Below are 24,930 nucleotides of genomic sequence, written 5' to 3'. Positions count from 1 at the left end.
TGAATACTTACATATCAGTTGTCGTCAAAATAGTTGCTTCAGTTGCACCGTTGGGTAGGTCTTAATCCACTGATCGTCAGGTTATAAAAAATCAAAAACTAGATGCTTTATAATTCTAGTTCATGTAAAATGCTTAAAATCAATGTCTTTTATTATTACATAAACATTATATAAGTGCGTTTAATAATTAACACAAGTTTTTGAATTTTCGATTCCAAATAAAAGTAAATAATAAACAAACAAAAAAAAAAAAATAAAAAAAGGATTTAAAAAGCTAGCATTCATAATACAACGTCGATGTAGAGGTAATTTCATTTTTTTCTGAAAAATCGAGGTAGAGCTTCATTCAACACTTCGTATGTGGAGTTATTTTTAAACTACCATAGCTGTTATTTTCGCATGTTTATCAAAACCCAATTTGTTAAACTGATTGCTACCACAGTCATACATATCACAATTTTCAAAGAGGATTTGCCGAAGTGTCAGTTCCACAGAATATATTTTTAACTTTACTTTTCGCCTGAGAAAGTAAAATTGTTTAAGGACTTTTCCCTAAGAATTGGAAAAATTAAAAAAAAGAGTTAAAAAGGAGGATAAAGTATAAGCGCAACTTACTGTTGTGTTTGCAATTCACTTAAACCTAGCGAACCATGTGGACCAGCAGCCCAAATATAAACGGAATGAGCATGTTCTTATTTCGAATGCTTTTCAGTAAACGCAAACGCTTTGAAAGCGTTTAACAGAATGATGGCGTATTGTTAAACTTCAGCATGCAATCGCAAGTTTGCCGTAGAAACATGGCCAAATCTGGATTCTGGCAGCGGAGGAATGTCTTCGAAACTGTGTCATCACCACGGAATGCAATTTTGTAATGACATCACCCCAACGGCACTCCAAGCGGCAATCGACTCAAATACCTTCGCCGACAATCAGGATCAAGATAGTGCCGAGCGCATCTGAAAATTCTACCAGATGTTAGTAAACATCGCTGACGCGTTCCATCGAAGTGCAATATCGGCAGACATTTGGGAACATTTCCAACGGAAGCTTCTATCTGCCAAAGAATATCTGGAGAAAACATTACGGAAAGACCGCCTAATTACTGACGCGGTAAAGACAATAATAAATTTTACCCTGGCATTAAGATAGCCTCATACAGGGTAAGCCGGGCTCTTCTGGGATGTTTCTTCATCAAAATGGCGGCGGCGCAGAGGAAACGAAGCAGGCCGTCAGAAGGTATTTTAAAACTCTTCAGCAGATTAACGCAAAACCAAATAACAGCATACGTGAATGAACGCTCACCGAAAAATGATTATGAAGTGATAAAAAAAATTGGTTACGAAATTGAAGAAGAGCCCGAAGAAGAGTTTCGACCATTTGGTCAGCTCGACAAAAAAGTTAATAGCTACCGGTCACGGAATACTGGATCGGGTAGTACGTACGTGACCATCTGAATTGCTACTTTTGCCTAAGGGATCTTACAGAAGACAAGAACGAGCTTTGCATGGAAATCAACGGAAAACAGGTGGCAAAGGATGAAAAAAACAATTTACTTCTCAGGTCAGAATACATGGATCCAGCGTTGCCAAAACCCTTTGTGAACGAATTAGATAAGTTTAGGAGTCTGAGAGATTCGCTCATAAAATTATTAGCCGAAGGAGACCGTAGACCCGTTCATATCAGTAAGTTGACAATATTATTGATTTTGGACCTCAGGAGATTTCTTGCACCCCACGAATGGTACGACTGTCAGCAGAAGGTATAATTTTTAATATTTTACGATGAAAATTGATTCCGAGTAGCAATTTAACAAAAAATTAAAGCTAGAAAAAAAAACAGAGAGAGAAAGCATAATTTATAGTTTCTTATGATGGAAACTCAAAAATAATAAAATTTTTAGCAAGTAATTTAAATTTTAAAGTTTGCATACCGTTATACGATTTTCCAGGCATCTTCCAATAAGCGAACTTTCATGGAAAGTACGCCTTTACATGGAGGCAGTGTTATTTTTTGGTTCATCATTACCAAAACGAGTGAATATACTGTACTAGGTGTTGCGGTGTAAGACATATAACGGTCGACATTGCCCGATTAACATGCCCTTACTTGTTTTATAATCATGAACGCAAGTGCTGGTATTAACAAATAATTTTCTATAGTATTTTAGGCGGATTGTTTGCAATTTTTCCATTGAAAATTAAACCTCTTGGCCTCGCCTGATTTCAGTATTGAATTGAAAGATATACTAAAAGCTTTCTGCTGGGTAGAAGATTTGATATGTTTGGGGTATAAAGATGAGTGTTTTATATATAATGTGAGTAAATTTCGTATTCGTTACGTGTAAATCTATACTGACATATATGTATATAAATGTGTTGCATTTACTTTCTAGATCAAATATAACAAAACAGAAAAACGTGATCTTATTGTAAACTCTTCTTCTTACAATATTGATCCTTGCATGATCGGAGTATCCAAGGATGAATTCCTAGTTGCCATGGTCAGCTGTTCACTCGCCCTCGTGGAAGGATAGATATCAAAGAATGAATAGATTGTTTGAAAACTCCGTATATTAAATGGATGGATATATTGGACTACAGCGCCATTTATTGCTCAAATTGAAAGTACAATTGACAATTCTCCCCAAGATGAAGCTAATTGATCTTGAAGCACAGACGCTTTTTAATAATTTTATTTATTTTTTTTTTTATGTGAATATTACATACAAGTGTATTAGCGTAGAAAGTAACGCAGATGTCATTCAATCGACTAATCAAGGGACGTCCGCTTTTTAAAATCTAGAAATGTGCTTCAGAGATCTTTCATATATATATATATATACGTGCTTATATACGTGTAACATACGTACATTTGACTTTTCCTTCTCTTGCAGTGAGTATGTAAACATATCGAAAATTAAATTATTGCGAATTCCACTTAGAGTGCATAGATACTTTTCTTTGGACACATATGCTTGCGTGCTACATTTATATTAGGGGGTTGTTTAATCGCTATTGCTTCGTTTAAAAGTGGCATGTAGCATAAATCTATAAATAGCGACCTTAACATAGTGAAGCTTTTCAATGAAGCAACAGTTGTTGAGACTGAAACAGTTATTAAACTCTAACTTTTGTAACTCAATATCGTCTCGCGAGTCTTTTAAAGATTTTTTTTTTTTTTGCTTGCTCTAACTGTGACTAGCATATGTTGAAGAGATAGCGAATATTCAAAAAAAAAATTTCAATTTGTTTCGTTAAATGTACATTAATTTGGGTATTCGGATATTGTGAAATTTGGATTAAAATAACACGACCCAAACAGAAATGAATGAATCTCCAAAGATGCAATCCTTCAATCGCGATGAAATAAGTGAAGCGCGATATTCATTAAATTCAAACTCGCGTACTTCCAATAATCGGCAAATGATTGCGACCGTTATATATTTAACACTGCTTTTGGATAATGTACTTTTAACAGTAATAGGTAAATATATATTTCACCATTTTCTTTCTTTTTTTTTTTTTCATAAAAGATTCATTTTAGTGAAGTTATAAAATGCAACTAAAGAAGTTCTATACGTGTATCTTTTGCTTATATTAACAGAAAACTATATATATATATATGTATAGAAAACTGCAATATTATTTTGTTAACTTTGGGTGTGTCAGTTGGTCAATGAAAACAATTTTTGCACCGAGTTCTAAGATACGTGTTTGTGGCATATTTTATGAAATTTCATTTTTGTATAATTTATAATTTATACATATCTTTAATATATCTAATTGATATGTAAAGAGTAGTGAGTACAGCCTTTAACGTTAATATAAGCAGCCACCTTTATATACCCTACATACCTTCGCTTGTTAAAGGTATTCATGAAATGACTTCTTAAAACATGGTGGCGGTGATGCGGTCCAAAGACTCCGATCTGGATCATTTTCACTAGTGTTCGTGCTCGTGAGTCAATACACTTCGGTGTATCAAATTTTATGAAAATATTTCAAAAACTGCGACCTGTAGTTTGAACACAAAAAAAAAAACAAAGCAGACAGACAGAGGGACAGACAAGTTTAGATTAATGCAAAAAGTGATTCCGAGTCGAGCAGTGCAATAAAAGTTGGGTATATCTCAAGTCCTTCTTAGTGTTGCCTACCTACCTTGGTACTACTACACATGGTACTAAGCTTACTTTTCTGAAACTTCAGCTTGATAATGAATATAGATTGTTATCAGTTTATAATTTAAATGATTTACAATTTATTAAGTTCTGCGAATAGCAAATCTAACCCTAGAGAAAGTGGATTAGATCGGGTCACTTCTTCGATCATAACCTTTTTTGAAGAGTTGCAAACGTTCAAATTCATCAACAAAAATCTGCCGCCGAGTAATATTGTCTCGGCATTTTCACACTAACACATATAGAACATGGAACCTTGGAATTTTGATTCAATTCAGCTTTGTGCCCAAAAAGTGAAACTTGCGTGAAACTTAACTTTTCCTGATTAATTCAAAGGATAGTGCGGCGATGAACAATGGATGCACTATAACGTCCCAAGCTTAAGTAACCGTGATATAGAAGCAAATGCGAAGCAAAAACATCGACGCTAAAGGTGAATGTTCTTGATGGGGCCATTTGAGGGCGTCAGCTGAACGTGATGTATTAAAATTTGTTCCAATGAAACCATCGCTAGGGAATACTACCTCCAGTAGTTGATGCAGTTTCATCAAAAAATTGGGCGTAATATGCCAAAAGTCACGATATCGTCAGTTTTTAGTATGAAGCAAAACTTGTTCAGGAAATGTCTGCCCTCCTTATTTGCACTCGAATGCCCCACACTCCCCACCGTTGTCAGCAGATATTACTCTTGTCGATTAACGCAGGCTTCAATAGATGACATATTGTTTACTCGAACAGAAGCAGTCTTCTACTCTTATGACGACATCCAAAAATTGATTCTGTTGGGCATCTTAAGAGACGAGATTTTTTTCAACACGTAACTCGAAAATTGCATTGAAAGATGGGGAAACTTACAAAAAAAAAAGGCTCAAAACTTATTTGTACAAATAATAATAAAATCGTAATTTTTTTGCTATTCTATTATGAATTCAAAGAATTTGACTTAAAAAGTCGACAGGTAAGGCGCTGAGAATTTTAAATTAATTTACTTTAAGAAATTTCTTTAAATACTTTATACTACATCACTCAATAAATACCTAGGATGACATACTATGAATATGGAGATAATTATTGATTAACACTAAAACAGCTATAACTTCTACCACTACTTGTAGCTAGAAATCCAATAGATTTGTTAATAGTCGCGACATACCTCTACGTCATTCTACGGACGAATTGAGTGATGTCTTATATGCCGATATATTATTGATTGGCTTCATAATCCCATACCCATTTGACGGAGAATTAAGAGTAACTTTTTTATTGTGAAAGTTTCATTTTTTTTAAATCGTTAATCTCTTTCGTTTGCAGTGCCCATATTGCCGCATTATTTAGCATCGATGAACCGCATGAATACATCCCAGAATTACACTTCATTGATCAGAGTAGTGGCGGAAAATGTTAATAAACCAAACAGTGTGTTTACTGTTCAATATCCAACTTATTATCATCGCGAAGATACGAATGCAACATTATTGCCAATTATGACAAAACATCCAATACTCGGCAAATCGATAAACACAAAATTTTCACCCCTTCGCTCGGAGAATCATAATGAAATGTTCAAATCATTTCACATGAATGCGCACAATAGAGATAATAGATTCAATGGTCCGGAAAATAATAAAAGTACTAAGGGAGCGTTAACAAGCTATAATACGAGCGTCGACGAAATGCGTCAAGGAGATAATGAAGCAAGTAAGCTGATTGGAGAGAATAGTTCCATCGGGATATTGTTAGCTATGAAAGCTTTATTGCAATTAATTTTCAATCCAATCGTTGGAAGCGTGTCGTGTAAATTTGGATATCATTTACCAATTATTGCAGGCACTATCTGTTTATTGATATCGTCGTTAGGTGAGTCGCGAGTCATTTGTCGCTGCTTTTATTTGTTTATTTTCCTATGCAATTGAAATTCGTCGCAACAATCTTAAAAATTATTCAATTTTCTTATTTGTAGTATTGTAGGAAGACTTTTGAAATTTTGAAATACCTATACATATATCTATATATATATATATCATTATTTGTCACTACTTTCGATATTTAGTTCAATTCAATTATGCATATTTGTGCTGCATTGAAATCTAAAATCGTCTTCAAGTTTCTTAACTCAAACCAATCTATTCGCGGTCAAAGTGAGGAACAACATCACAACATGCGGCGCTTTGGATAGTAGGTCTATTCGCAACAAACGGATCTTCAATTATGGACGATATTATGGAAAAGTTAAATCGTCAAAGATACATTGGGAGAAAAGTCAAAGAGAAAATTATGGAAGCAAATCCACAATATTATCATTAGCACTATTCCTCTGTTAATCCTCAATTAGTTCTACCATTCTATCCATCAAATGTTGAGAAAATCAAGATTAAACCATTTTCGAGAGATCGCTTTGGTCATACAATTGCAGCACGTCTCCGTTTGCTGACTGCCTAAACTTATCTTTTGTTAGAAGGATCGCCATCAAAACGATTAGTCCTTAGCTTAGCTTAGTGATTGTCCATATATATATATATATATATATTTTATTAGAAGAACCGCAGTATGAGCAAATAGTCGTGCGTAGTGATTGCCTAACCTTTTCTTTTGCTAGAAGGTTCACATTCGGAACGACTAATCCTGTCGACAACCTAAAATCCGCTACAGAACACAATATCAATTTGTTATATCATTTTAAGTTCGCACAATATCGAACTCATTTTGAAATCTTTAGTATGCAGCGAGGACGTTCAAGAAGTAGACGTTTACGGGATTAACAAAGATAAGCCAAAGTCTTTTCAAAGAGCATTCGTCGGTAGGGTGGACTTTGCATCATATTTAAGCGACCAAGTTAGCCATTGGTTGCTTTCTTCAATTGTGCGGCTAAAAATCTGAAATAAATGAAATATGAAGCGTTTACGGTTTTTCTAATAATTATTATTGCCCTATCTATATAGAAAGCGCAGATATTTATTTTGACCAATTTCATTTCAATCTTAGATCGTTATGTTTTAATCTAAGACATGCATCTATTTATAGCATTTGCGGTTGGAGTAACATACGCCGATTTGTTAATAGCTCGGGCTATACAAGGTATAGGATCGGCATGCATCAACATTTGCGGTATGAGCTTAATAGCTCAGGTAAGAGCGTACAGTTTTCTATTATATATAAGTCATATATATATATTTAATATTTAGAATTATCCTGAAGAAGATCGTCGTTCCAAAATTATGGGCATTGTTTTGGGTAGCATTGCTTTAGGTGTTCTGATGGGCTATCCATTCGGTGGAATATTGTATGACTTATATGGAAAGACCACTCCGCTTATCATACTTGCAACTGTAATATTTATATGCTTAGGTAAGATCCAAAATCATGGTAGCCGCTTAAAGAGTTCATTTTAGTTAACATATCCTATATTAAGTTTGCAGAGCACATTCATGTCAGAGGTTTAGAAGCTTTGTTTTTCCAATTAATATTTAAGTGGAATTGATTTGAACGGCTTTGCAAGTTAAGGTTTATTTTTGATCCCGAACTTAAATTTTGCCTTTGACCTGCTCAAGTTAGCAAAGCATCCAAATAAAACCTTAGGTTTATCTTCATTTAATGAAAATCTTTACCGATACTTTCCGCAATAGGATTATATTGGGCGTTTGTTGGTGAGCTTTACAGCTTTTTTCAAGCGTTGAGTTAGCTTTCGCTTTGGTATTCCGCCTCTTCGTCAAAGAGCGAAAGCCAAATTTTTCATAGATGATTACCTCCCAAATTTAACATAGCTAAGCTTCATGTTTCGTTCACAGTATTGGCAAGTAGTATTGGTTAAAGGGAAAATTTCTAAGAACTATAAAAAACCAATAAGAATATTATAATCGAGCAAAGCGGACTCATAGGTGCCCTGCATAGGTACTGGGCCTAGTATATCTACTCACTCGTTTTGGTAATACTACACCAAATATTACACATTATTTTCATGTAAAGGCAAACTTTTCATCAAAGCCCGGATATTGGAGGATCCCCAAGATATATTTGGGCTTTATACGTCAAAAAATCGAATTCTTAATATTTTATGAGGAAAATTTGTTGTTAGCAAGTCAACCTTCGATTTTTTAGACCACATCATGAAAGCAGCCCTCTCTACGCGAACAAAGCCTAACATGCGTTTTAAGATTACGGAGGCAACTGAAAATTAATAAAATCGCTGAAAAGTAAATTAAGCTCACTAAATTTAGAACTTGTTGACGTTTGAGTATGAGTGCTTTCATGAAAATTATGCGTGTACATAAAAGTAACGTACAATTTTTTGTGTATTATTAACTAAGAGAAATAATGTATGATATCTAATGGGCGCCTTTGCCTCTTTATAGAATTCTTTCTTAATTTTTTTGCTTAAAATTTGGAGCAGACACCCTGCTTGCCTCAGTGTGAACAAGAAGGGTATCGCTATTGTAAGTGTTCGTAATATTTTCAGCTCTCGTTTCATCCAAAAAAAATTGTTAAAAATAGGGTTTTTTAACCTATTACCATGGGTTCGTCCTTTAATACGATTTCAGCATTTGAAATGTGTTTACCATCCTTAGTGCTTTTGTTTTGCTTTTAATTATTTACATGCTACCAGGAATGCAGTTAATAATAATGGATCTCTCTACGCAATCGGAGGTAATTTCGAATTTAATTCCGGTAATCAATAACTGTTACATACATTATTAAGAAATTAATTTGTTGCAGTCTCTGGCGATAACGGATATGCAGCATTCACAGTCAAATTGGAAGCTTTTACTAAAGAGCAAAATAATTTTAGCGCTAATCTTAGCCATATGGTTTTCGACTTCTGTAATGGCTGTTCTCGAACCTTGTTTGCCTATATGGTTAATGCAGCATTTAAAACCTACAAGATGGCAATTGGGCACTGTTTTCATACCCGACTCAGTTGGCTATTTTGTAGGCACTAATTTCTTTGGATCGATAGCTTACAAATATGGACAAGTAAAAATCGCCTGTGTCTCCATGATATTGATAGGCATTTCCGCTATGTTAGTAAGTAAACATTGTACGTCATGTATTGTCATTATTAAATGTGTAATTGGGTTAGATGTCTACAAAAAAGTTAATATTTAGAAATGAGCAAATGCTCTTTGGAAAGCATTGCTTTTCTTGTGCTACCCTTTCTCCTCTCTCTCTCTCTCTCTCTTTCTATCACGTCCTGTACGAAGCATTGAAGACCATTCACTTCGCAATGGTTGTTGAAAGTTCTCAACGAAGCCGACAGCCTTAGCTGCTAACGTTTGAAGACTTTCGTCCTCCGTCTCATATGTTATATTGCTCAAGAATATGTATATTTAACGCTATCCTATATATAACAGTTTTCTAGTTCGGCTAATGGCGCGCAACTATTATTGAGACCTGAACACAATTTTAGCTTTTGCCGATTGCTCGAAACAGGAAGACATGTGAGGTTTTTGTCGGCAGTGGCTTGGCAGTGACAATGACCTTTGCACCATTTTGAGATAAATAATAGAAGGTCAGTCAGCCAGCATTACAATAGACGAGTAATGATACCCAAATTTGCAGGCAGCCATTGCTCAGCTGTATGCATCAAAATTCCTCAAGTTCGTCGTACTGTACGTGGCTGCTTCTGTTAGTTATGTATTCAATCGTTTTGTCTATCTGTCTACCTGCTAATATCACGATCACGATCTCGGAAATTTGTTGTAGAAGTCTGTTACGGTTGTGTGCACCCCGAAGGGTTTAAGATAGATCAATTTAGCAAAAGTGATTCTGATTCGACCTAAGCTTGCGTGTACGTCTGTTCGTCTGACTTCTGTCGACGTATTTTTGTGCTCAATCTACATTCGTAAACCCTTATAAGGAAAAGATTGGAAAAATTGTAGCAACGATACCGAAACCCAGTTCTTATCCTTGCGATGGCAATTTATGGAAGGAAGAGCTTTCTCTTCAACACATTTGAAATACAGCCATATATATAGCAGATTTGAAGCCTATGCTTGCAATGTGCTTTTGAACAATTAAATAACAGCCGATAATGCATACAGAATCTCCTCTCGGTGTTACAAGAAAGACAGCGAAGATCTTGATAGACACATTTAAAAATCATGTTTATAAAAGCGAGCAAATAAATCTAACTATCTATTATTAGATACCACGTGCCTCCTCTGTCGCCCATCTATTAGTGCCGCATTTTGGACTTGGTTTGGGTATTGGTATAGTGGATGCTGCTTTAGTTCCCCTCTTAGCTAAATTTATGGATGACATTCTCTTTCATGAGGAGCCGACGTCGCTTAATCAAGTTAATCCGATCTTAAGATATGGAAACGTATATGCGATCCAGCAGACTTCTGTCAGTTTGGCTTATTTTTTGGCACCACTAATAGGAGGCGAATTGGCGCAAGCAATCGGTTTTGACTACCTCATGCGTACTATTGGTGCCTTTAACATTCTATACGGATCGGCGTTGCTATATTCATATCAAATGTTTGATCCTAAGGTAAAACTAATTAGATACCTATAGCTATAGCTTTTTTTTAAATTACATTTTCAGTTGTTACGTGAAAAGCAAAATGAGATGCTTTTAAATGATTCCGGATATGGTACTAAATATCGGCAACTTTACGATACTCTTGAATTGAAATAGTTTAGCATTAGACGTATTTTCTCAGTATGCACTTAATTATAGATGTAAGTAAAATTGATTTAAAGTAAATAAGTAAATAATTAAATATATCAACTTTTGATTATTTAACAGGTTTCTCACGCCTATTCGCCTGTTCGCTGAGGGTTTGACCTGCGATAACTTATTGTGTGGATGATTTAAATTCGTATCAGTTGCTTTTAAAGGAACTTAGTTTATTGGCGCAATAAATAGAGGCCTCAAATTCTGTTAAATAAGACAATGAAAGGATAATTGTCTACAGGAACAAATTTAATCTTAGACTAATTCGGTATTTACTTAATCTGTACGTTGCTGATACCTCAGGACCGAAAGAGCGTAATATGAAGCTCACGACAATGATTAGTTAGTTACTAGTGAGGATAAACATAAGAAAAATATACATTTTTTATTAATGTATTTTGAAAGAAACGGGCGAAACCATTGTTGACTCTTTTGTACGCGGGAAACAGTATATATGTTTTTTTGGAGGGGAGGGGGAAAATTTCGAAATTCTTACCCCCTAATGGATTTTGAGCCATTTGTATGCGACTAACATGACCAGGAAAATCTTCCTAGATATGACGATCATCGTGAGTCGATAAGCGTGGCTTACTATTCCTGCCACTAGCTCCGTTAAAATTTCTCGAACTGACTTTAGCATAAATCGTAGAGTCTACAACCTATCCGGTAGCTCAATCATGTAACCGCTGCCTTTTACCCAGCCTTTCGTCAAACGTTGCTTTGCCGCCAAGCAGCGTAAGTGCTGGTACGGTCATTGAACATAAACTTCGCTTATAGTAAAGGTCCACGATTATGTACATGCTCTCAACGATGAACCGTTATATACACATAACGGCTATCGAATTTATCACCTGCCACTTCAACATCTTGCAAGATACCTACGAATTTCGCTACTCCGCAACCCAAAAGCAGTAAAAAGTTCTTATCGTCACAGATGGGTGCAGTGCCAACGACTTGCAGTGGCATATTTTTAATAAATCCTTGGCACGTTCAACTTCGACTGCGATCACCATGGATGCAAAGACGCATTCATTCAGTTTGAACATTTCATATTCTAGAGGAGCGCAAACGCTGTACATACCCCATAAGCCTACATTCTTATAGTGAATGTTGAAAAACTGATCTGTAAATCTGTAGCCACGGAAAATTTTTGGAACAGAAGCTTAAAATGGTAAAAATGTCTTCTACGTTGACGATCACGATTGGTAGTACTATTAACCCCACTCCTTTGAGACCTATCCCATGCACCCACCTTCAACTTGAGGCAGTTCTATTACACTTACAGGCATAAAGTATTTGAGAGTATATCGGCAATGTATAAAAATCTTGATCAAGACGCAACTATGGACAATGACACAAATTATGAATCCATTTTCATCCCATTGTCATGTATGTAATAATATAATCGTGATCATGCGAGAACCAATAATCATCATAACCATCTAAAAAATGTACTGTAAAATTTATTTATTTAATGAAAACTCTTTTAGGGGCAATTCAAACGATCTGAAAAGTCTGCATGACAGAGGAATTATACATATTAAGAAATAAATTTAAATAAAGAATAACAATAAAAGATATATGTTGAACTGAAAGTTGACACAAACGAATGTGTGGGAAATTAATTAATTTAGACGTTTCATTTGTCATTTTTTCTGCTTCTTTTTCCATTTGAGAAATTTGTTTATATGTATTAAAAAAAAAAAAAAAAAATTAAAAATCTTATATGGTTAAACAGTTAACTGTTGATATTGCATATACAATATAGCAAAATACGGAAATGCTTGCGAAAAATTCCGTTGCATAAGAAATTTAGAAATAAAGAAATCAGCGAGATATAGTCAAAAATCTTTCATGGAACCAATTTAGGCACATCGATGAAAGTGACTTCACTTGTTTGCGAAGGTCTTTGATATTCGATAAGTACGATTTTGTTGGTTCCAATCTAAGTACTTCTCAGGTATATACAATGTAATTTGCGGGCCAACTAAAGGCCAATAGCGACCAATATTTTCACCGTTAATAAATGCGAATGTTTGTATGCGCCATAGCAATTGTATAGAGAATGGCAATGGAGTATTTCGAGTAACGGTTTTACATGAACAATGACGGCGATAGACGCGCAATTAATGTAATTTGTGGCGATCAGCCGTAGACAATCTGTGCAGAGACGGGACAAGATAATTACTTACTATTTCATAGGTATATCTCTGTCGTAAGGAAAATTCGCTTTTCAGCGTTTTTAAATTTTCCTTTTGTTCTTAATTCTTTTTGTGATGAATTTGATTTCTTTCTCATACGCGAATAATAACAAATAAGGGGCGGGAAAAAAATTAAAATAAAGAAAAAATTGACGATATATGGTGCCATAGTGATAGATAGCAATAAAAACAACTTTATCTTCGTTAATATTCTAGCGACTTTTTTTTTGACATTTTAAATAAAATATTTTGCAATGTTCGTCTTTCATAAAGGAATTCGTTTCTGCTATTGACAAAGGCGGTAACGCTGTAAGCTAGAGACATTCCTTTTTAAAGTAATTATAGGCAGGCAACTCTGGAAATAAAACGAAGAAAGGTTGTATGCGTCATAGCCATTGTATAGAGAATAGCAGTGGAGTATTTCGAGTAAGGGTTTTACATGAACATCGGCGGTGAGAGACGCGCAATTAATGTATTTTGGACGATCAGCCATAGACAATCTGTGCAGAGCCGGGACAAGATAATTACTTACTGTTTCATAGGCATATGTTTGTCGTAAGGAAACTGCGCAATAACTTAACGTCGTTCGCCTTTGGTACTATTATTAGCAGTAATGCTTTGTTGGATTTTGCAGTTTCGTGATGCTTAATAATAACTGCAAAACTATCTTAACTATGTTCAAACGTGTGACACCAAGAGATCAAGCATACGAACGAATAAAATTTGAAAAATCTTCAATCACATTAACGTCCAAGTGCAGATGCAAATGACAGCTGATTTTTTAACTTTTCTATTTGAACATAGTATACGCTAACGTTTTTAATAAAATCTTAGAAAATTTTACAAGCGACATATACTTAAAATCCGGAAAATACAAAAGTTGTATTGATTTTTTCTTCCTTTGTGAATTTAGTGAAAATTCAATTTAGAGAAAAGAAAAGGTCTTCCAGTCTTTCGAGTATATACCAAAATTTAAAATTAGTACAAGATAAATATAAATTAGGTAAAGAACTTTTCAATTTAAAATAGTCTTAATTTCTTCTTTTATTTTTATTTTTTTTTTTTTTTCTGTGTTATTCGTTTGTATCCATATATAGCAAATTTCCACGAAACATTGTAAAAAGCGTGAAAATTTGAATTTCCACACAGGATAAAAAAGATAACAGGGCTACCAAAGTTCGCTATGCCTTATTACATCTCTTTAGGTTCGCTCTGCTTGTTATTTTCAAGTAGACTAATACAATGAAATAAAATATTGGCAGCCCTCGAAAAGCAAAATGAATTTGCTTCAAAGCAAGGTAAAACGCAAACAAGATAATTTTGGGAATAAAATAGATAAGCTGCAAGAATGTGAGAATTTTTTTTCGGCGTGTCAAATAAAAGCCATATGTATATGCCAACGGCGCCAGTTTATAGATAATCAAGCTATTACCGTTTTTAGTAACGCAGGGAAGTCATCCTTTTTAGCCGTAATTACAGAAGATTGCTCTATTAAAAAGAAAAGGAAGAAGAAATTGGTAAACATATACTTTCGGCGGTGTCATTTACTTTCGGCTGTGTCATTTACATTCGGCTGTGTCATTTACTTTCGGCTGTGACATGTATTGGTCATACATTTAAAACGGTAAGCAGAAGGAGAAGAAGAAGACAACATTACCTGAATATATATATATTTTCTTCATTTTATATATTTAATTTTTCTTTTTTTCGTAGATTCTATGGTTATACTGATTCGCCAAGTCCCAGTTACAAAAAGAAATTGAATTACTTAGGCTTCCCATTGCAGAATCTCGCTCTACATCTACGCTATATCGTTTATACGCCGTTTCAAATCATTATGGTTTTATGGAGAGCGGTCATTATACCGCTTTCTGCAAAAATGATGCACTTAATCATTGGTATATATAAATTTGACGATCACATGGTTTCATCAAAAGTAAGTATCATGTTCTGTTCCATGAAATTCGTACATGATTTTTTTTATCAAGTTTATTTCAAACTATATTTGCATTCGAGCTTATTTCAATCTACGCGTTACTACTGACAGTTAAGTAAAGTTTCCTTTACACTTTTTTGCAGAATTAGCGAGTATCAAATTTTCACAGCGCAGACAGTGAACTCGAGCTAAGCAAATTACAAACCGGCGATATGATTCAAATTTTGTTAAGCAATAATTTGTATATAAACGCCAGCGATGAGAAACGGCATTGTTTTGAAAATAATTTAAGAAGGTTCTCCATGGACGTTGTTGCGTAAGTTTAAATGTAATATAACACTGTTATAGTAAACGCTCTTCTATTCCCATATGTTGAATAATTCATTTCTGTCTCTTTTTGCAGCCTTACACACCTGCGGAGGTTTAAATTGGTCTTGTTTTCAATACAATAAATCCCAAAAATGAATATATCGGCAGAAAATTCCTAGTGGAAAAAAATTTGTAGTACATCAACTCGTCCATATAAAGGCAGGATGTGAACACTTCAATAAATAGTTTTCTACTGAAATTGAATTTATAATAAGACTGAGCGAAGGCAGGTTCACTGAGTGATTATCGTCCATACTTCAACATCATAAACCATGAACTGAAATAGCATGAACCTTCGATAACGTAATTATTCTTAAGGTAAGACGAAGCTTTAAGATAAATTTATAGTATTTAAGCTGAAAAAAGACAAAATTGATGTAATTATTATTCATTTTATACTTTGACTATATATCAAGAGAGGGCAATTGATAAGTTTGTAATGTAAAAAAAAAGGATAGACACAGAAGTAAACTATTGATATTGATAAACGATAATGATAACTCACTCAATCTTTGGTTTAGTTGCTTGCAAGGAACTTTTAAATCTTGCATTCACGTAAAGCTCGTTTGAGCAGATACGAGTTTTAAAAGTTACATAAATAGTAACAATGCGTGTATTTTGTAATTGTGTGCCGAACTACCGCTTAGAGGACTGTTTAATGAAATTGAGCTTAAGAAGCTTTACGACATAAAATTCATAAATTTTTTTTTTCTTTTTCTCAAATTGAAATTGGCTTGTACGTACACGTCGGCAGCTTTGCACTACCCTCGCTGACCCATTTTCTTGACAAGAAATCTTGTTTCCTCAGAAAAATGAAACAGATTTACTCTCATTTAAACACTAATGTCAATTTATTCTTCATTATTTCGGTACAAATTTGCATATCTACTCGTATGCCTTAAATTAAATAGGTTTGAAATACACACCAGAGGGCTACTACCTCAATCAGTCGGTCAGTATGTAAAATTGGCTTACTAAATTTTACTTATTCTGTTCCTCCTCTTGTACGACATTTGCGGATGTTGATGGATTTATTTTCGTTCGGAAGACAAAGAGCAGAAGGAAGTCATCTTCTACATCGTCCGTCTTACAGTACTGTGACAATCACTTGCAGTATTAAGTAGGCAACGTCAAATGAAATACATCGTAGGCTTCGTCGAATGCCTCGTCGACTTGAAGGCTTGTTTACATTTTTCGCTTTTTTTGGAACTGTCTTCTCTTTAGTTAATGAGGATATGTTTGCAGATTAAAAAGGATAAATAAATAAAAAATGTTCAATAATAAATCGAGAATAACATTTCCAATATTTACATTCAAACAAGTAGTCACTCATTTAGTTACCCTCTCAAGTTACCAAATTCAAACTTCGCTCATTTAGTCACTCTCTCAAGTTACCAAATACGAAGAAAACATGAAGCCTTAATAAATCCGATACCGGATTCGTTTCTTTTGAGAAAGTTGCTCTTTATATCCGCAGATAGTTACGCACGTGCGAAAACCTTTATGGAGACTGTCTGGCTGTCGAAACTTTCTTACTAAATGGTCTGACGCTTTACCTAGCCCTAATTACGTTCTTCGTCGGCCTATAACCTTTCATTTATGTCGGGTAGGATTAGATGCAAATCAAGCCGGCAGTTACTCCATCGAAAGAGATGTAAATGAAATTAAATTTATTTTCCATTGTGAAAAATTGTAATTTGTTTATCTATGTACAGGTGTGTGCACATGTCGATGGTCCGCTGGTGTACATCTCGTCCATACAACTAACGGGGCTTTATGCATCTACCCTATCTGCTACGTATGGCACCTTAGCCAGTTCTTCTGTCCCCTCTATTGTATCCTGCACGTCCATCGTTTCTTCTTCCCCTGCTACCCTATCTCCCACTTGTGTCAGCAGTTTTTCTTCTACGTCAAATCCCTGAAAACCTACCTTTTACTCTCTGTTAGTCTCAATCCGTACATTTTTGTTGTCACGTATCTGTCCCGCCCGAGTCAACCTTTAGCATGCAGCGAATCTTCTTCGATGTGAGGCGATGAGCGGAGCGAGTTGGACTTGGTTTTTTATCTAAATATAAAGATTTGAACATAAGTTACAAATAAGTGATTTATAAATATATTTACATACTGTTTCGATTACCTTTACTTTGCTGTATTTAAAGCACGACTTCTCCTTTAAAATGACAACACATTTTCAATTGTTTCTTGCACCCAGTTTTTGCCAGTCAGTAACAAATGTATCATGAAGCCTAGAAGATTAGTGCGGTGGATATTTTTTTGGTTTCTTTCTTTTCTTTTCGGTTTGTTTGAGGTGTTTGAGTTGCCATAATTATTTCTGCGGCGCCTTAACCGCTCGATTTTGTGGCGTAAATCTGTTGTGTCCAATTGCATCGGCGCCCCTCGTTTCTTGCGCCGGCGCCTTTTTTTTTTTACTGCCGCTACAGCAGGATCCTGACGCCTTGAAGAAGGCAAGCTGCTTCACTATCGTCGCCTGGATGCGCTTGTCGATGTTGGCGTCTACCATATGAAATCTCATAATTGTCAAGTAGATGCCCATGGCTGCCAAAAAAATTTCAAATATTTTGTGTTTCGGAAATTCGGCATTCAGTTGCTTATGGGCCAGGATTTGTTCGTGTTTCGGGTCATTGGCGACTAGTTTGCCATCAATTTCGGAGAACGCTTCTTCCTTCCTCAGCGTTAGGTCGCTTAGGCATTCTTGACATCTTAGCTGCTTACGGATGTATTGGGCTATTCCATAGCCTATGAGCACCCTGAAGTATGTCGCCTCGTTTGCATTTAGCTGTCTGCCACCTACTTTGAATGGTGCCCTATTCAGGTCGTATGGCAGAAACTCATCTTCGGCATGGGCTGGTGTCGCGTAATCCAGCTTTTCAATCAGGTGATAATCGTCATCAGAGCTGGATCCGCTTTTCGAAAATTCGATTTGTTGTTTGGTTAAGCGGATGCCCAGCTTCATCACATCTTCCACGGGTCTTGTTCTCTTTCTCCTGCCTGGCGCCATCTTGCAGAAAAATCTTTCCAAGAGGTCTTGGTTTACCCTGTAGGCGTGTATAGTTATGCCAGGGTAAGCCTCCAGCAGTCCATTCATTATCTCCACGAAGTTGTCGATGGTTTTCAAGGTGGGCTTAGTCACCACGGCCGTCTGGAAGTTATCTTTCAAACGCGTTTTCACTTTCGCCAGCACCTCTTCCTGTCCTTCCGATTGGGCGCTGCTTATCTTGCCCGTGTGTAAGACTTTGCATAATACAGTCAGAGCATCGAAGGCTTTGTATGTTCGTATATCTTTTTCTTTATGAATTATTCTGCTGCACGTTTGCCATTGTAGCGGAAGTTAATAGCTGCATACATTCTTTGAGCGATCCAGAAGAAGTATTTTTTAAACATGTGCACCTCTTCTCTTTAAATAATAAATTTTATTCTTCTACTTAGTCTTTTCAGCGCCTTCTTGCATGGCCGATGATGGCTTTCCGCTTTCCTTTTTATCTATCGGGAAAACAAGAATTGTATCATTAAATTATAAAAATAATAAATTAAATTCTTCTACTTACTCTTTTCTGACGACATTATTTTCCGATGACATTAATATTTGAAATGACGCTCGTCTTCTTCTTCTCCTATATATATTGTTGTTGCCGTTGCTTATCGTCAAGATCAACTATTACAAGAGATGCAAATCAAAGTAGTAAATAATTTGAGGTGCGAATTTTTCCCACATGTGCCCTGGTGACGATGGAAGTGTCGAACAGTTACTTGTTCCTTGCCATTATATAGTAAATTGAATGCATTAGATGTATATAGTCGACCAGATGGTATATCGTATAAACGGTGCTGTCCGCTCGCTTTCGTTTATAAATTCCGTTGTTGAACTTTACCACTGTGTGCACGTTTGCGCAGCTCCTGTCGCAGACTACTGCTTTCACTTCCAGGCCGGCCTCCTCTGCGATACCTAAGCATCTGTCCAGTTCGTCTGGAGCTCCGTTGTAGGCGGTTATGGCGGTGGCACTGATCACCATGTTGAAACTTGTCAGCAGGCTACGTACACCGAAGAAGAGTACTGAGTGGTATTCTTTCGTTATCGTAATTTTTTCGGTGTTGTTGTAGCCGCAACCGTATAATATATCCTCGGTTCGAGAATATTTTGTTTTTTCGTTTGCGTACACTTCGTCGAAGTGTAGCTGCACAACCTTGTCGTGAGAACTTAACCTCCCGCAGCGCCTCCGTATTTATTGTGAATTTAAGTTCCCGGCCTTCAGCGGGTTCAGTAATTCGGTTATTTTTCCTCTGCGCCTCCACGTCCACTACGTGATCAGCTCGTTGAACTTCCTGGCCTTCATTTTCGTGAGCAGCGGGTTCAAGGCATCGCTTCTTTTTCTTCCGCGCTGCTTCCGCCCACGTTGTTGGTCCCTCGTCGTATATCCAGGTTCTGTTCCTTAAATTATATCTATTGTGTTTGTTCTTCGTTTCAAAAAACCCCAAAAAATCTCCGCTAACTGACTCATTATATTCTAAAATATGTTCACTATCTGGCTCTGGATTTCGCTCTCTACCTCAACGGGTCTTTCTCCGTAACATAACATTTGCGTTGTGATCCTATTGACAGCATGGTGCAATCCTAATTTGTGCGCGTACCACAAGTACGCGCACATACCCGTGTAGCCTGTTCCCTTCGATTTGTTTAATCGTTTCAGGCTCATTCTAAGTGTCACCCATTTTATACGGACATCTTCTATAGTTATGGTCGTGTTTGTTTTTTCCGTCAATTCGTCGGCTAACCCCTTACCAACTTTTTTCCAACATATATATTTATTATCCTCGCGCGTACCAAATGTAGTCTACCATTCTCGTCGTAATTTCAATTTAAAATATTGTGAAATTAGAGTCAAATGTAGCTGTTATAGTAATATACCGTTCATTTAATATCCAGACGAGGATGCTATATGTGGATCCAAAATTCAACTATATTGTCATTGTTGTAAATATAGATGCGCTCTGAAAATTATTATTAGAGATATTTATCTCTTTATGCATGGTTCAGTTTAAATTGTTCTTTCGTAAAAACCGACTTGATCTAATTACCCAAGAAAGTTTGAAGAAAGAAATTGTTCGCTTTGTAAAACCCTTCTGATAATTCATTTATTTAACACAGATTGTTATTCATATCCATATTCCAATATCATTTACTACTTAAAGAGTAAGAAAAAAAAGAATATTTTTTCCACTTATTTTTGATTTTTTTTGACAAATGCACTTTGTGCATAGTGTATATTAAGTTTTGTTTGTACTTAGCTGCTCTTTGTATTGTGCAACAAAACCAACAACAATAATGTATAAGTGTTATTTAATTTTCAGCAATTACTCATACGCTCCGTTCAAATTTTATTGCTGATTTTTTGTTTACAAGCGAATTGACTTTTAAGGAAAACCAAATGCGCACATATTTGTATGCATGCATGCAAATAAAATTTTATTTGCGACGCAAAATCGATTATTTTATTTTTTTGTAATTCAGACAAAATACACACATACGTACATAAGGACGGAGACAGAGAGATAGAGACAGAGCGACTGAGAGAATGTTTGATCATACAGTTTATAGAACCTTCGTTGTTACAAACAAAGTGATGAAGTTTATTATCTGTTCTTTCCACGCTTATGAGCGTATTATATATACTATTGTATATTTATATACTATTAATGAATAATTATAATTATAAAACTTTGCGATAGAAGTTGTTTGATTGTTGATTGCAGTTTATCTATTATTCACTTTGAAATCCCACTTATTCTTTAGCATAGAAAAAAATAAAAATAATTTTTGATAATAACAAAAAAAATAATTCTGTTCATAATAACTTTTTATATATACACAGTATATATAACGGTACTTCCTGGCTTTGATATACTCCAGTTTGCCATCGCAAGGTTTCCATTTTTGTCATATGGCATACCAACGTATTGAAATTAAATTAATTGTATATCTCTTTGGAGTTTCGTTGGACGCCATTTTTATGCTCGACCAATTCATGTTGAAACTAAATTAATTATATATCTGAAAAGAAAATGGAAAGACATTATGGTGCATATATAAGAAAGTGGTAAGAAAAGGAAAACAGGACTGGAGTGTTGATGTCCCTCTGTTGGTGATAATGATGAGACTGGAACTCAATATTGTTGTTGTGTACTTGAAAATCGTTACTGATTTCTGTCATTTATAGAGTACATCGTTTTCCTTTCGATTCTTCCTTCAAGTACTAATTAATGTTTCATTGTAACATTGTAACGTTTTCATTGTAACATTTTGTAATCAACGACGTAGCATATCGTGTTTTTAATCGTGAAATTTCCTTTAGAACATTTTTTGACGTAAAAGGATTTTAATTCATTTTCGGTATTCCTGGTACCGATTAAATATTTAACCTAATAAAATCATCATCTATTTGCAACGCAAATCCTATGATTTCAGATTAATTGAATTTCATTGTTATGCTTAATAAAATGACACTTGAATTTTCCGGTTTAAATAAAACAAAATTATAAATAAGTGTGTGGGTAATATAGACTTTGTCGTGGACCGTGTTTGGATCATCAATTTTGTTCGTCAAGGCTGTGGACGTGTGATAATTTTTGAGTTAACTTTGGTATGTATTATGCCACATTAGTGTACCATACTTATCACATTACATCTCCTTAATATTTTTATAAAGCAAATGTTATTGTCATAATAAAGTAGTTATAATGTTGAATCTTTTTTTTTTTTGCTTTTTGTTGATAAAAAGGCGCCATATTTGTGTAGGGTATTTTAAGAGCTGGAGGCTATGTTTAGGCCTGACTAGCCGACTAGCCGTGTTGTTGCAGCAAAACAAAAAAAAAGTGTATAAATAAAAAATGAATTAGAATATGATTTATGTCAATCCTGTCTATTAGCTTGTCATAGTATTTGTATGCAAATTGTTACGCAACGCTACACAAATATTTTTTTTTATAGATAAATCTACAATTGTGGTGGCGCCTACCATTTGCCATATTGGTGGTAATGAGTTCTCTCCAACCGTGAATAAAATTTATTTTACATTACAAAAAAAAAAACTTTCATTCTCGCTTGCCCGAACTTTAATATCCGAATGACAAATGTTGTTTGCAAAAAATTCTTAAGATGACATTTTTGATAAATAATCTGAAAATTACTTGGACTGTTTACGTGGGCGTTACAATTAGTTTGCAAATGTAGTCAACTGACATTTGTAACGTTGCTGAGAGCAGGGCTTGTTTCTATTATACCTCGCTTTTAAGAGATTTGCATACTCTTTTTCTTGTTGTTTTTTCTTCTTTTTGTTGTTTCTTCAAATCCTATGCACGTTATTATTCATTATTTTTACAAAAAAAAAGAAAAAGGAAATGCAGAAGACTAAGGTTTGTGGCCGCCCTTGTTATGAACTCATTAAGTGTTCTTGAAGTGTTGTTGAAGTGCTACCGCCCACTCGGTACTCGGATTTGGAACTCAGTTCAGGTGCGGGAACCACAACACCGGTTTAATTACCCCTCTCGTTGAAGTTGATGGATACAAATGGTACATTCCTCCCGAACATCGGTTATGTGAGAAAGATTGTTTTAGTTTATTATACATGTGTAGCGTTCCGTGGATTTCATAAAAAAACATAAATTTTCTTTCAGGATCTCGTCATGAACTAACTTCGCTCTTCCCAATGTTCTAAGCTTGTCCTGATCTGTTTCTCGATATGTCTATATTTGTCAGAGGCTTAATGAGTATGGATTGTAAAAGGTATGCCAGTTGCAGAACGCAAAATTTATCCTTATGTTATGCAAGCGGACTTTCAACTTGTCTCTCTTTATTATAATTCCTCTCTTCTATTTCAACTATATTGTAAGTTGAGAACATATAAAAAGTGAAATATTTGAGCGGAATTCCTCTATTATATTATTGGTCTTGTGCGCGGAACAATGGAAAAAGTAGCCGAGGAAACCCCCTGCACCTATATAAGCGGACGTTAGACATTTTTACATAGCACCATTGTATTTCTTACTGTCAGTTTCATCATTTGTCGTTTGATCTCCGGCCGGTACCGACGCCGTATTTCGAAGTTTTTTTTTTTATTTACGTTTCTTTTATTGTTCCTTCTAGTTTTTACAAACTCTCGCAATTTGTTTAACAAGTCAAGCAGGAATTGTGTGCGATTTTCGATTTTAAGCTAAGCACATTTCACTTGCATTATTCATAAACTTTGCCCAAATTGTAAACAGCATCGATTGCATTTAAATTTCTAAAACATTTAAATACTTCTAATTATAATCCTGGCTCACGGTTCTTGGGGGCGATCCATGCTTCGACGACCGCCACAAAGTTATTGAAATCGTTGTAACAGTAGGCGCTTCTGTGGGAGAACATGGCGGTTATGGAAGCAGTTCCTAGCCCTTATTGGCGACGCATGCGACAACACGACGCTCAATATGTGTCTCGATTGCAACGTGAAGGCGGTCGAGTTGAGCCCTTGCCTTTTGTGTCTGCAATCCGCCACTGTTGACACTCATCGTCCCCGTTCCAATAACAAATCAATAACAAAACCCCGTTTACGATGATTTGCTAAAGGATGACTCAAATTGGTGAAAATGCGGTCACGTTCGGCTTCACTTTTGTGGTTGGTTTCGCGGTGGAGCCATGCAAACCATTACTTTCGCCGATTCTCCAAATGATTGGGTCACTTTCCATCCTTTCTCAAAATGTTACAGTATAATATGACGAATATGAGTATGATTATCGACACGCATTTTTACAACCTAAAAGTAGAAGAATATGTGCGTCCATAAATTAAAGAAACGCCTGATAATTACGCATCAACCCAATGTTATTAATATTGAATGTGGCTGACTAAGGCCGGGTTGGAAAGAAAAAAGCGATGACAAAAATTGTACCGAGATTCTGTCTCCATCAAAGCTTGCCACACTGCCAAACTGCTCATTTTCAGTTGTGTGTTCAATAATTAACAAACGATTTCCTTCTCATAAATTATCACCCGCTTGTCCTCAGTATACAGATGTGTTTGAATAAAATCGTTTCCCTTTGTTACTAAAAAACAATCACATAAACCTAATAATAGGAAATTGAACCGAAAATGAATTGGATCAGAACTGATGCGAATATTTGTAATCATAAGAAGACAGAGAGTGCTTGAAGTTGTTATGTGATTTTATCCCTACATTCTTCAAGTTCTTGCTGCTAGTTTTCTATGATTTCTCTCTTGTAGCTTTTTTTGTCTTGTTTTTTAAAATTGCTTATGAACTATTGTATATTTTGCATATTTGTTGTTCCATACGAAAGAATGACCTACATACAAACAAATTTTTTTTACAACTGTTGTGAGGATGTGAGGGCTGAGGCAGCTCAGCGGCGCAGGGAGGAAAGAAAAACGCAAGAAAATTTATTTTTTTGCTGAGACTGGTTCTTTTATTCGCGATTCTCTCTTCGAGCGTCTAGAACAGACAAATTTAACTAAACTTCAAGCTTAACCTGGCCCTACTGCTACCTTCTCTATTCCTATTT

The 24,930-nt window shown here is 35.5% G+C and overlaps 1 protein-coding gene and 1 long non-coding RNA gene across 2 annotated transcripts; both read left to right on the top strand.

The window, feature by feature from the left end:
- The first annotated feature begins 1,196 nt into the window (after positions 1 to 1,196).
- Positions 1,197 to 11,396, top strand: LOC119639327 (synaptic vesicular amine transporter). Its single transcript, XM_038036629.1, has 10 exons — positions 1,197 to 1,434; positions 3,322 to 3,483; positions 5,489 to 6,034; positions 7,199 to 7,302; positions 7,360 to 7,522; positions 8,778 to 8,818; positions 8,888 to 9,196; positions 10,317 to 10,664; positions 10,719 to 10,855; positions 10,923 to 11,396. Exons 1-9 carry the CDS (start codon positions 1,197 to 1,199, stop codon positions 10,809 to 10,811), a joined length of 2,004 nt encoding a protein of 667 aa, XP_037892557.1. The 3' UTR covers positions 10,812 to 10,855; positions 10,923 to 11,396.
- Positions 11,397 to 14,459: 3,063 nt separating this feature from the next.
- On the top strand, positions 14,460 to 16,362 carry LOC119639447. Its single transcript, XR_005247543.1, has 4 exons — positions 14,460 to 14,675; positions 14,765 to 14,987; positions 15,131 to 15,303; positions 15,391 to 16,362. It is a non-coding gene; the product is annotated as an uncharacterized LOC119639447 (long non-coding RNA).
- Positions 16,363 to 24,930: the final 8,568 nt, after the last annotated feature.

The sequence above is a fragment of the Glossina fuscipes genome, unplaced genomic scaffold (assembly GCF_014805625.2).
Source record: "Glossina fuscipes isolate IAEA_lab_2018 unplaced genomic scaffold, Yale_Gfus_2 112, whole genome shotgun sequence".
Taxonomy (NCBI): Eukaryota; Metazoa; Arthropoda; class Insecta; order Diptera; family Glossinidae; genus Glossina; species Glossina fuscipes.
This window is presented reverse-complemented; position numbering and strand designations above follow the sequence as displayed.